The 13,332-nt window shown below is 49.3% G+C and overlaps 1 protein-coding gene across 8 annotated transcripts in view; it reads left to right on the plus strand.

Annotated features, from left to right (window-relative positions):
* Positions 1-13,332, plus strand: part of trpm3 (transient receptor potential cation channel, subfamily M, member 3) — a gene marked incomplete at both ends in the record, with an annotated part of 249,023 nt that overhangs the window by 223,695 nt on the left and 11,996 nt on the right. For 4 of the 8 annotated variants that reach the window (XM_083643804.1, XM_083643805.1, XM_083643806.1 and 1 more), the window contains 2 exons: positions 9,874-10,074; positions 13,085-13,225. In XM_083643804.1, the coding sequence (XP_083499930.1) occupies positions 9,874-10,074; positions 13,085-13,225 (342 nt within the window). The remainder of the gene's footprint in view (positions 1-9,873; positions 10,075-13,084; positions 13,226-13,332) is intronic. The other 4 variants (XM_083643808.1, XM_083643809.1, XM_083643810.1 and 1 more) reach the window with 1 other exon arrangement.

Consider the following 13,332-nt stretch of genomic DNA (forward strand, 5'->3'; position numbering starts at 1 on the left):
TGACCCGTCATAGGCACCCTGCGATGACGGTCCCTGGCTGGATCCAAGCGCAACGCAAGGAACCAGATCTGGAACGGACGCATGTGTAGCCTCCCCAGGGGGAGCACATGCAGCGCCGAGGCCATCAGGCCCAACATAACTGTGCACTGGAGCACTGACACCGAGGAGCATCGACTTAATGTCCTCGCTGTCCGCACCGTGCGCGCCTGTCGCTCCCGTGAAAGGCGGGCTCGCATAGCCCGGGAGTTCAACTCGAGCCCCAGGAAGATCGCCGTCTGTTCTGGGGCGAGGCAGCTCTTTTTCCAGTTCACCAGAAACCCTAAGGTTTGCAGGTGATCGGTCACCACCTTGGTATGTTTCATGGCCTCGATCCTCGAGCCGGCCACAATAAGAGCGTCGTCGAGGTAAAGGAAGATGCGAACCCCTCTCGCGCGGAGGGGAGCCAAGGCCGTCTCCACGAAGGCCGTGAAGGTTCGCGGGCTCAATGACATGCCGAAAGGCAAGACACAGAACTCGTAAGCCTTCCCTAGGAAGGAGAACCTCAGGTATTTCCTGTGTCTCTTGACCACGTGGACATGGAAGAACGCATCTTTCAGGTCCACGGAAGTAAAGAGATCCCCCTGTCTCAACGCGTTGAAGAGGTGGGGAAAAGAGAGCATTCGGAACGGGAGCTTCCTCAGCGTCTTGTTGAGGCGCCGGAGGTCCAGAATTGGACGCATGGAGCCGTCCTTTTTGGGCACGACGAAGTACCTGTGGTAGAACCCCGAGCGCACCTCTGCCTTGGGGACTGAGCGGATCGCCCCCTTGGCGAGGAGCGACATGACCTCCTTGTGGAGTATGTTTATAAACTCCCCCTCCACGACCGTATCGTGGGTCCCGTCGAACCTGGGTGGGGCCCTGGCAAACTGCATGGCGTAACCCTTCCGAAGGGTGCGCCGCAGCCACGGGGACGGGGAACACAGACGCTCCCAGGCCTCGAGCCTGTCGGGCAACGATGGTCTGTTTAGTATATTGTTGGGCACCGGGGGACCCGGTGCTTTGGTTGGGGAAGAAAAAAGGGGGGGGCGGGACAACGAGGCTAAGCCCCCCTGCCGGTTTCTTACGCGGGCTCCGCCTACTGACGTGCCCTGTGAGCGTGTTGAACCGGCGAAACCCCCCAGCCGTGCGGCTTTCGCCGGCTGGGGGGAGTAAGGAGGCAAGCCTCTCTTTTGACCGCGGGATGCAGGCTCGTCCGCTCGCGCGGTCCCCAGGAGAGCTCCCGACCAACGATGGGCCCATGGCACCATCGATGGTGGGCTTGTCCCGGGGGCCTCCTGACGGCGGATAAGCGATCCAAGGAGAGCTCCCGACCGGGCTCGGGCGCTGGGCACCGAGGACGGTGGGCTTGTCCCTAAAGCTACAAGCCGAAGGCTGGCCCTGAAGCCAAGCCCTGGCGAGCTGGGTTGGGTTTCCCCCTGCTGAGTCCCAGACCGAAGTTGAGCGCTGAGCTCCAACGACGGTGGGCTCATAGCCCCCCCCCTTCCCCAGGGAGGTGACTAAGTACGGGACTGGTTACCCGCTCCCTGCGCACCTCCTCGTTTTGGGGGGCGGGGGCCGCGTACCCTGGTCTGCCGTGGGACCCATGATGGGCCCACCGCGGCTGGGTGGGGCGCATCCACTGGGGGCTCCCTAGCCGGTGAGACTCGTACCCGCTGACGCGGGGCGGTCCGCGGCGGCGGAGGCCCCGGAGGACGACTCTGCGCGCGCGCTTGGACCTGGAACCGGCGGTCCTCCCCCTTCGCCCGCTTGGGCAAGAAGGAGCGGACCGCCGCCGAGTCCCTCTTACTCGTCTCCAACCGCTGGGCCAAGTCTTCCACGGAGGAGCCGAACAGGCCCCCCGGGGAGATCTGAGCCCCCAGCAGCCTCCTCTTATCCTGCTCAGGGAGCTGGATTTAGCCACAGGTGGCGGTGGGTGAGAACAGAGAAGGCCATGACCTTCCCACTGTTCTGCGCCAGGCAGTCCACCATACGCATGGCGTAATCCGTGGCCATCCTGAGCTCTGTAAACAGCTCGGGGGCAGGGTCACCTTGCATGTCCCGCAGGAGCACCGCCTGGTAGCCCTGCAGAATGGCCAGGTTGTTGGTCATGGCGGCGGACTGCCCCGCCGCCAAGTACGCCTTTTCGGCCAACTTGGCTGTAAGTTGGCACGCTTTAGAGGGCAAAGCAGGCCTCGCGGAGTTAGGGGCCAGGTGTCTGGCCACCATGTCCTCGATAGGGGGCATCGCGGTTAACGCGAGTTTATCCGCCCCCTCTAAGGCCGACCACGGAGCCATGCCCGCGCAGAGCGGCTTGGCCTCCTGAGGCCTTTCCCATCCTGACTGCACCGCGCGAACCACGTCTATACAGACCGGCAGCCGGGGCTTCGGGCGAGGTGCCTGTGGTGCCTGGAGCGGCTGGTAATAGCAACCCCGCAGCACTGATTCGAGGGGCGGAGGTGTTTCGGCCCGAGCGATGCCAAGCTTAGCTGCAGCCCTAGACATTACCCCCAGAAACTGCTTCTGATAGGGCTCGTTGAGGCTAGCCTCCGAACGGGTCCCTAACAGAGAGGTGGCCGCAGTCGCGCGGTCCCAATCCTCCCCGCCAGACAACTCCTCTTGGGGGGCGTTCTGGGGGGGAATGATGGGGTCATAGGGGAAAACCCCCCCCTGTTCTATCACAGGGTCGATGGGCTCGTCCCCCCAGTTCAAACTCTGCCGTTCGGGTAGGACCGGGGAGCCCTGCTCTTCAGGTAACTCCTCTTCCTCCGAGCGGTCAGACCCACCGCACGCGCCTCCCTCGGGAGGTGCGTGGCTAAGCCGCGGGCCCACCTGGACAAAGAGCATCGCTCTCTCCCGTAAAACGGCCAGGGTAAAGCCTTCGCATGCCCGGCAGAAGTCTGACTTCAACAGGGCGTCGCTAGCATGGTTGTGCCCGAGGCAAAACACACACTGGCTGTGGCGGTCCTGGATCGCCAAAGTAGCCTCACAGCTAACACAGCTCTTGGCTGTCTCCCTCTGTCTCATGTCCGCCGCCCGGTTCATGAGTGAGCAGACGCTAACCCGCCAACAAGATCCGCCGACTGTACAAGAATTAGCGGGAGTTAACCGTGTAAGCTGACTGTTTACAGTCGCTTGCAACGGTGAAGATGCTGGAGTGCTAAGCTAGCTGCTAGCTGCACGAGACGACTAGCTAGCTATCTATCTAACGTTACTCTAGCCGGAGAAACGTGCGCGCGCTAACGCTAGTAGCTGGCGCCTACAGTACCTAGCAACAGCAGCAACAGCACGGATGCAAGCTAGCTAACTGTGACAACTGTGCTAATTAGCCTGTTGTTCTAGTGCTTAACGGTACAAGCTATTCTGCACGTGTGCAACCTAGCTAAAAGTTATGAGTGCAGACCTGAGTCTTGCGCTCGAGCCTAACAACGTTAACCCAGCCGGGGAAACGTTAAAACATGCACTAGTCTGCGCGGCGGCAGAAATACATGCACTGCGCAGCGGCAGTAATATAACAGTTAGCAAAGAAGATACTCTTAGCTTTGGATGACTTGATCCGATGCCGCTGGTGAAGAGCACAGGAACGGGTCCCCGAATCCTGATTTATCTCGTCCACGCGAACCTCTCGAAGGTGGGCAAATGAACCGAAGCGAGTCTATTTGTCCAAGCTATGAAGAGCACTGACTTTAGAGCTAACTGCGGAGCTTAAGAAAACGACGTCCTCACGCTGGCTGGAAGAAGCGAAGAGTGGCGGCCCCTGGGGTGACTGGCCGTGACGTAGTCACGGGGGCGAGGTGGGAGGCCCAGTCAGCCCAGGGGGGCACCACGTCACCTAAGGGGGCGTGGTCAGGTTTTAATGTAAAGTAATTTTTGGAGCAAAAATGACAGTCTTCCATAATGCTGCGTACGCAGCGAAGTAGGCACTAGTGAGAGCTTGAGTTCGAAACGAAGTAAAACATGTAACTGGGATGTTTGCATGTGGATGAATTGAGGTCTGAGGGTCACGGGGGTCAAATGCTGTGGATGTGGGTTTGAACACTGATCAAACACTTCACTATCCCTTCAGAGGCAAACACTGGGAGTGGTAATAGCGTAGAAGTGAGAGAAGCAGACTTCTAACTGGAAGATTTGTTTCCCCCTGACTGCTTGGGATTTTTCTCTCTCTCATGTTTTCTGTTGCTTTAATGTGAATTCTGGCTGTTTTTACACAGATGGCTCAGGATGAAAGAGATGTTTTGATCAGGTGTGCCACACTCAGGATAGAAAACATCTCTGGAGACTTCTAATTCAGTCGGTAAAGGTAATCCATCACTGTGATGAGAAGCCAATGATCTTTGCAATAGTCTGACTCAAGGGAAGTACGAGGTGTGGTGATAGTCTGGCCAAGCGGGACTAGTTTTGCAAAGTTGCATCGGAACATTGATATCAGGCTAGAAACTTTACACTTTTAAAGAAGTTCCCTTCACCATTTCATGTTCATGTGTGTGTTTGGGAACACTGTGTGGGCTGAGACCAGGTATTCAGCCCCCCACCCGCTCCACTGGACTCACTCGTGGCCAAAGGGAGGAGACTAGTTGTACTGGGACTCTCCTACTATGAATGTGAAGCAGGGTGTTTGCTGATAAAGGGCATGCGTGCTCAGTCACCCTGGGTAATTTTTTTTAAATAAAATAAAAACATTTCAGCTAATCACATTTATTCCAAGATACATTGGAACTGATTTAGAATGATGTGAAGTGGAGGTACAGTAGCATACAGTACATGTACCATTCAGTTACTGTATATACTGTACATATACTATATATATGACCTAATGCATAAAGGTGAGAGAAAAGGAGCTCTCGATCAAACCTTCAAGTTCTAGTGAGGAGGAGGATGTACGCTGAAGAGGATAACACTGTGAGTGTGTGGGTGGCAAGGCGCACATGTACACTGTAGGGTAAGCCTACCAGGCCTATGTTCTGAGACTCGGGTCATATAGCCAGGAGTGAATCTGACTGGAGAGGTTTTAGTGTGTGGTTGAGCGGGGGCGCGCACATGCGGCCCTCGTGTTGGTAGGCGAGGAATAGCCTGCTGCACCACCCGGGTGCCCGGTGGAGGAGTTTTGAACAATTCTCTTTCCTGTGTAAGTGTGGTGTGTCCAGAGGAGCCTGCTGCATAGATCACAGAGGTTAGAGCTATTTATAATGAGGAGTTGCCCTGGGAGCTGCTGGAGGCATGGCTGGGTTCCCACTTACTCACTCAGAGAAACATGGGTCTGGCTAGACCGCAGGTGCTTCACGCACCTTTGGGTCTCTGCAATACATTTTTTAATTTCACCTTTATTTTAATTCTCAAGATAGACCTGGTCAGACAGCAGCAGCAATACACACAAGTTACAGACAGACAGGAAATTCAATACAGAGACAAGGTAAAAACATGTCATGAAGTGATGAATACAAAGTGCTAACAACCGCTAAGTACAAGAGCAAAGCCCCACAGACACTCTCTCCTGCTTTTGTAAAAGTAGTTTAAAATGTCCTGGGGGAATCAAGCTGGACAGCTTCAATTCCTGTTGTAACGTGTTCAGGTTGAGGGGACAGAGTAGAAGAAGGCCTTTTTACCTACTTCTGTACGAACTGAGGGGGTGGAGAGAGTGATGAAGCCCTGAGAGCGTAGGCTATAGCCACACTGTTTACATGACATGTAAGTGGATAGATAGCTGGGCAACAGTCCAAGGATGGATTTATAAATGAAGATATACCAGTGCAAAGTCCTACGCATGGATAATGATGACCAGTTGTCTAATGAATACAGAGTACAATGGTGTGTGAGGGGTTTACAAATGGCTATGAATCTCAGAGCTACGTGATAGACAGCGGCCAGCAAACACGTATTCATATATACTGTAGCACATCCCCATAATCCAGGAGACGCAACAAGCCATTTCCTAGCATTAGAAGCCCAATTTTAATTTCAATTTCTTTCAAAGATAATCAGTATGAAACTTAAAATAAAGGTTTTCATCAATTGTGGTGGCATTAGAATAGGTACGACTCAAATAGAAATATTGTTAGATAGATAGATAGATCTTTTTTTTATTAATAAAGTGCACAAAGTAAAGCCAGAATACTCTTCTCCTCTTTGTTTGCTGTTCACTGCAAACGGCTCCACAATTTGCAACGGTCCACTTTCTGTCGCTTATGCAGAGCCTTCAAAATGTTTACTGAGTAATGGCTGTTTTAAAATGTAGTGGTACAATTATACTTCTGGCTGAAAAAATACTCGACTACTACAGCAACGTGAACAAATGTTATTATACATTATAAAATGGCTCTCTCAAATCAAGCAATCTGATTGGTTCACAGCCATTGTATAATTCCAGTAACCGAGTTCAATAACCCATGGCCATGGGTTATTGGTTGCCATGGCAACTCTCTTACTAAGAGAGTAATAATAAGGCTTACCTCAAATGACAACGTAGAAAAAAAAAATGGCGGAGACAGCTGTCAGATCCTTGTGAATCGATCTTCGCTTATAACTTTACTAATACTTCGCAGAAAATGATGTTTTGTACAAGAATAGATGCGGGCTAATGTCTTCTTTGCAAAAGAAAGGCTGTTAACTCCGCATTTAACCCCGCATTTAACCCCGTAACGTTAGTTGGTGTCGGGCAAGCCCTGAGAATGCAACGCTGCGCTCGAGCTGCCTGGGTTTCCAGAAAGCTCTCAGCCAAGCGCCAGGATTGGCCAATGTCAACTTCAGTCTCCAGAACGATCCAATCAAATCACCCGCAGGTCTATCTTCTTGCTAGAGGTCCCGCCTTACAGTAGTGTTTCAACTGACTCTCAGAATACCATGCCAGTCGGACTTATAGTGTTATTATTATTATTATATTATTATACTTGGAACCCTTTTATAAAAGCAATATAGCACTCGAGCAGCGTGTGTTGTGGAATATATCCCCCTGCTCAGTTGTTATCCCACTCGGCCTGCGGCCTCGTGGGATAACAACTGATCAGGGGGATATATTCACCACAACACACTTGCTCTCGTGATATATTGCTTAATTATATGATACCTCCACCCTTGTCTGTAAGGAGGGAGGTGGAGGTGAGAAGGAGAGAAAGTGTGTCCAGTGCTTCACAGAAGCTTTTAAGGCAAACTCGCTGGAATGGAAAGAGAGGAAGAAAACCACAAGTGGAACAAACATGATCCTATGCCCCTAAGACTTCATCATATACAGCAAATAAAGGTGTCAAATCGTCCTCACTCCAACATCAGACACAAACTGGTTCTCACAAACGAACGCACGCACACACACACACACACATGCACGCAAGCACACACCACACACACACACACACACACACACACACACACACACACACACACACATGCACGCAAGCACACACTGCACACACACACACACACACACACACACACACACACACACACACACACACATATACATGTGGACATCCTTGAGTTGCTATAATTGTGATGACCCTTCATGCGATTACAGTGAACCCCCAAGACTCCACCTCATCAGGATATGGCCACTAAAGGCAGACCTATAAATCAATATCAATAGATAAGAGCTGTATATTGATTTCTTCATGCAACAATAACTGTCACCAATTATTGACATTTTTGTCCTTGACTCCTCAACATGACTCCATGGAAGATGACAAATGTCCCTTTCTTGTTCAGAGATATGGACTCCGCAAAGAAGTATAAACTTGGAAAAACAGTTTTTAAAAATGTTCTGTTTGTTCCCTTTTTCATACCTTATCCTCTCATTAAAAAATAATGGAAACGAAACTTCAAATGAAAACCAGTTGCGCAATTCAGAAGTCAATGACAGGAAAAGGGCAGACATTCACGGCTGAAAGACAGCTGCTTCGAGAGATAAGGAAACGCTTCCTCCCCTCTGTCTTTTCCCGTCATTCCTCACACTCCACCTCTTTCTTTTCTTTGTCTGACTGTTATGTGTCTGAAGTGTTTACATCACGCCTGCCTCCTGTATTTTTCTTTTCTTGTTTGACTATTCTGTATCTGAAGTGTTTACAGTGTGCCTGCCTCCTCTATCTCTCTTTCTTTTCTTGTTTGACTATTCTGTATCTGAAGTGTTTACATCACGCCTGCCTCCTCTATCTCTCTTTCTTTTCTTGTTTGACTATTCTGTATCTGAAGTGTTTACATCACGCCTGCCTCTCTATCTCTCTTTCTTTTCTTGTTTGACTATTCTGTATCTGAAGTGTTTACATCACGCCTGCCTCTCTATCTCTCTTTCTTTTCTTGTTTGACTATTCTGTATCTGAAATGTTTACATCACGCCTGCCTCCTCTATCTCTCTTTCTTTTCTTGTTTGACTATTCTGTATCTGAAGTGTTTACAGTGTGCCTGCCTCCTCTATCTCTCTTTCTTTTCTTGTTTGACTATTCTGTATCTGAAATGTTTACAGTGCGCCTGCCTCCTCTATCTCTCTTTCTTTTCTTGTTTGACTATTCTGTATCTGAAATGTTTACATCACGCCTGCCTCCTCTATCTCTCTTTCTTTTCTTGTTTGACTATTCTGTATCTGAAATGTTTACAGTGTGCCTGCCTCCTCTATCTCTCTTTCTTTTCTTGTTTGACTATTCTGTATCTGAAGTGTTTACATCACGCCTGCCTCCTCTATCTCTCTTTCTTTTCTTGTTTGACTATTCTGTATCTGAAATGTTTACATCACGCCTGCCTCCTCTATCTCTCTTTCTTTTCTTGTTTGACTATTCTGTATCTGAAATGTTTACAGTGCGCCTGTCTCCTCTATCTCTCTTTCTTTTCTTGTTTGACTATTCTGTATCTGAAGTGTTTACATCACGCCTGCCTCCTCTATCTCTCTTTCTTTTCTTGTTCGACTATTCTGTATCTGAAGTGTTTACATCATGCCTGCCTGCTATATCTATCTCTCTTTCTTTTCTTGTTTGACTATTCTGTATCTGAAGTGTTTACAGTGTGCCTGCCTGCTCTATCTCTCTTTCTTTTCTTGTTTGACTATTCTGTATCTGAAGTGTTTACAGCGTGCCTGCCTCCTCTATCTCTCTTTCTTTTCTTGTTTGACTCTTCTGTATCTGAAGTGTTTACAGCGTGCCTGCCTCCTCTATCTGTAGCGGTCCCTCTCTCATCCATGCTTGTGGCTCAGCAGTCTTGCTGGCTGTCTTGACTAATGCTTTATTAATTGACTTGATGAGAAGGCTCGCCTGAGCTGTCGGACACACCAAAGCGGTGTCACTCAGCCTTGTGCAGGGCCTCATGGGGGGGTTCATAAGAGTCAGTGTGGCAGAGGGGTTCTGTATGTAATTATTAATTTCCACTTGCCCTGGTCCAGACCTTCCAATCCGCCCCTCCACTCAGTTGTTTTGGAAACGCAGTGTAACGAGTTGACAATTCAATCTCATATAGAGATAGGAGAGATGCTGTAAGAATAATATGTGTACGGTAAATGTGTGATATGCATATATTTAGTGATGTGTGTGACCATGAGTATAAAGAGTCCACATGTACTTTGTTTATTATTATTATTTTTTGTATATAAATCTACAGGGATCTGTAGAAAATCATGTAAAAAGGGTAGGCGGAATAAGCCAAAGCGTCAGCCTACAGTACACCTTTTCTGTCAGTATAAACTTGCTTTGGTTTTGTTAATGTTTTGTTCTTTTTTCTTTTCGAGATTTATACAATCTCAGGCTAAATTTCCACAGCACTATTTCCACAGCACTACTCACGCGACTATACAGCTTTTTCACATCTGTAACTTTTGTTCTGTTATCCCTCCCTCTCCTCTCCAACCCGCCTCTGCATCCACTTCCGCTTGCCCTCTTGCCCGTCACTCAGGTGATCCTAGGCCTGCTCCTGCCTCCGTCCATCCTGAGCCTGGAGTTCAAGAACAAGGACGAGATGTCCTACATGCCCCAGGACCAGGACTACCTGCAGGAGAAGGAAGAGGAGGAGCCTGACAAGCCCGTCAAGGAGAAGGAGGAGGAGGACATGGAGTTCACAGTAAGATCTTACTGTGAGGCGCAGTACAACTCCGTGGTGAGACAACCCACCTCAGCCCCGCATCACACAGTATATACACATATTATTCAGGCCCGCTATAGCTGCCTTACAGCATGATGTCACATGGGTTCCTTCTTGTCATCTTGGGTCCCGAATTCAAAACACAACATCACACACTCTAAGCCGGCTCCCATTATAAAGGTTGAATCAAAGTGATAAAGCACTATATAAGTGGTGATCCGTTTAAGGTTTGAATGGAGTTTGTAGTACAGAGTATGAAAGAGTAGTGAGAGTTAAAAAGAGGGCATCGTTTAAACAGTCCTCCCATAGACCGAAACAGGTCAAAGTTGCGTTTTGAATTCAGGATCCAAGATGGGCAACATTCCATGACTGGAACCCATGTGACACCATGCTGCAAGGCATCTATAGACTCTAGAGACAATACAGACTTAGCCCACATTATAAAACGCATTGTCGAACACATAGTCCAGATTCTGTGTCCTTTGTGAACAACACTTGTGGACCAAATGCCATTTCACGCCCATGTTGTTATGTAGTACGGGTCCACAGTGAGATCACAGACAGAGATGCACACAGTTACCTGCACACACAGACACACACACACACACACTTTCTCTATTCTGGCCACCTGGACCCTTCCAGCCAAATCAACCTTTCCTGTTTCTCGTGGTCTCAGAGAAGACGTGGTGGTGGAGTTGTAGCGTCTCAGTCTGTCGCCGCTCGCGGCTCCTTGTGTATGTTTCTCTTTCCATCTATCTCCTTTTCTGTCTCTCTGTCTTCCCTTTGATCCCTCTTGTTCTCCACCCAGCCTTCTCCCCGGCCCCTTTGTTTCTTTGTCTGTAGAGTGCTGCAGGAACTAGTCAGCATCGCCTGCTTCCCTCGTCTGCAGGTCAATGGCATGTATGGAGATTTTGGTTCAATGTCTGAAATAAGGTCTGTGGTTAACAAACGTTTACGAAACTGTGGCCTTTGTGTTCAGCAAGATCATCTTCACAAATGAACACCAATTTCTTGGCGATCGCATTTATGCTTCAAAAATCATACAAATGGTTTTCATTTGTGAAGGTTATCTGGCTCAACACAAAGGCCACAGTTTCATAAACGTTTGTTAACCACAGAGCTTTTCAGGCATCTAACCAAAATCCCCATACAAAAATCCCATTGACTCCCAGACGAGGGAACCAGGCGCGATGCTGACTTTTGGGCTTTGGCCTACAAAAATACGTCATCCCTGCGGCACTCTTTTCTACTGCTTTTCCTCTCTCTTCTTTCCTTCCTCTCTCTCTCTCTCTCTCTCTCTCTAGCTCTCTCTCTCTCTCTCTCTCTCTCTCTCTCTCTCTCTCTAGCTCTTTATGTCTTTCTCCCTCTCTCCTAGCTCAGTTCTAATAGAGGTACTGTACTACTGTTTGCTGGCCGACTCTCTCTCCCGTCAGCGATGACTTGCTCCACTCAGCATGCCGGCTGCTGAGAAAGGGAGGCTCATGCTTGTCCATTATATAAGCATGTCCGCCTGCTGCCGCAGAGCTTACTGTAAATCATGCAGAGTCTGAGCACCTTCTCCCGCAGCACTTCACCGCGGAAGAGTTGGCTCTAGTCCATCTCTGCATAGACATGGATGTACAGCAGGACTGGGGCGCGTTCCTTTTCAATCCAATCACTCACGGAGATGACACCGGTATTCTGTGTGTGTATTGAAATTAAGCGGAGAGAGCATTCAAGACTGGAATTTGACGGGTGATTTTTAATACACAAGCTGGATCTCAAGTCGTCCTATTGACAGATTGAATGGAAGTGGAATGGCCTTCAGCACCACTGTACATACTGTAATTTACCATCTGCATTGAGTACAGCCAGCTAGCCAGTGCACACATTCACAAAATGGGCCATGTGATATACTTGTATTCCTTAAGGCAGTCTGGTGTTCTATAAAGAACTCTGCTCTCCGATCATGCATTTGCACTGAGCTCTTCCCGTTGCCCTGGCTTCTGACTGTCCAAATGCACCTTCAAGATAATCCAAACTATGAATGGGACACAGATTCATGCTGATCTACACAGCCTGCCACACCACAGGGGGATATTGTATTGCCCTACCTTCAGATGCCCTCTAAGAACCACACTGTGATGTTTTTTTTAGCTTGTGTCCACTTGCTGATTGGCTAATGTGCATGTTGAGTGCAGTAAAGGCATGGTGGGACTTAACACTGGCATCTGAATCCACCCCCCCCCCCCCCTCTGTGTGTGCCTCGATCCAGGCGTGGGCAAAACATTGAATATGTTCCACATACTCTTATTTCAGTATTTTTATTTTTTATTTTTTTGCCCAGATCTAGGCTACCAGATATCTAGACATGCAATACAATTCCATGGTTTGACCCCCTCAGAGGCCTGGTGTTGCTTTGACATAAGACCATGACCCATAAAAACACATCTGACCCCTCTCTCATGGATAAGAAAATGTCTCCCAGCTGGAAATGAGATATCTATGTATCTTTTCTTTTCTCTCCCTCTTCCTGTCTGTACCTTCTCTCTGTCCCGTCTGTACCTTATCTCTGTCCTGTCTGTACCTTCTCTCTGTCTTGTCTGTAGCTTCTCTCTGTCTTGTCTGTTACTGTTGTCTGAGACACTATCCATGAGTGTGTGTGCGTCTGCGTCATACTCGGCTCCAGCCTCCACCCCAACACTCAACCTCACACACATATATGACATTTTGGAATGATGTCATTGCCTGTGCTTGCTTCTTTGATTATAATCAGTGACGTTCAGTGGCGCCGTTGAACTCTGCCTTTACTCTTTCCCTTCTTCCCTTCTCTCTCTCTCATTCTTTTTTTGTCTCTATTACTCAACGACACAACCCCCCCCCGCCCCACCACCTCCCTTCCCTTCCTCCCATGTGTCTCTATCTCCATCCCTCCGCCTCTCTCCCACTCTACCTGTCTCTTCTCTCTGTCACATCTGCCTCTTCCCACCCTTCCTCTGTGCCTCCACCCCCGTCTTCCCTCCGTGCGGGGTTCTCGTGGCCCCAGGCCATGCTGGGTAAAGTAGCCACGGAGACATCCAGGAAGAAGGACGTGGAGGAGGTTCAGAAACGCCACCGCCTCATCCCCATGGGACGCAAGATCTACGAGTTCTACAACGCCCCGATCGTCAAGTTCTGGTTCCACACGGTCAGAATCTGCTTTCTATTCTCCACCTCTTGTTCCGCACAGCCAGTACCTACAGTATTACAACATCACCAAGTGCTGGTGCCCCCGTGGTTATTGCCTACTTCGAC

Source organism: Poromitra crassiceps, assembly GCF_964638095.1.
Source record: "Poromitra crassiceps genome assembly, chromosome: 10".
Classification (NCBI taxonomy): domain Eukaryota; kingdom Metazoa; phylum Chordata; class Actinopteri; order Beryciformes; family Melamphaidae; genus Poromitra; species Poromitra crassiceps.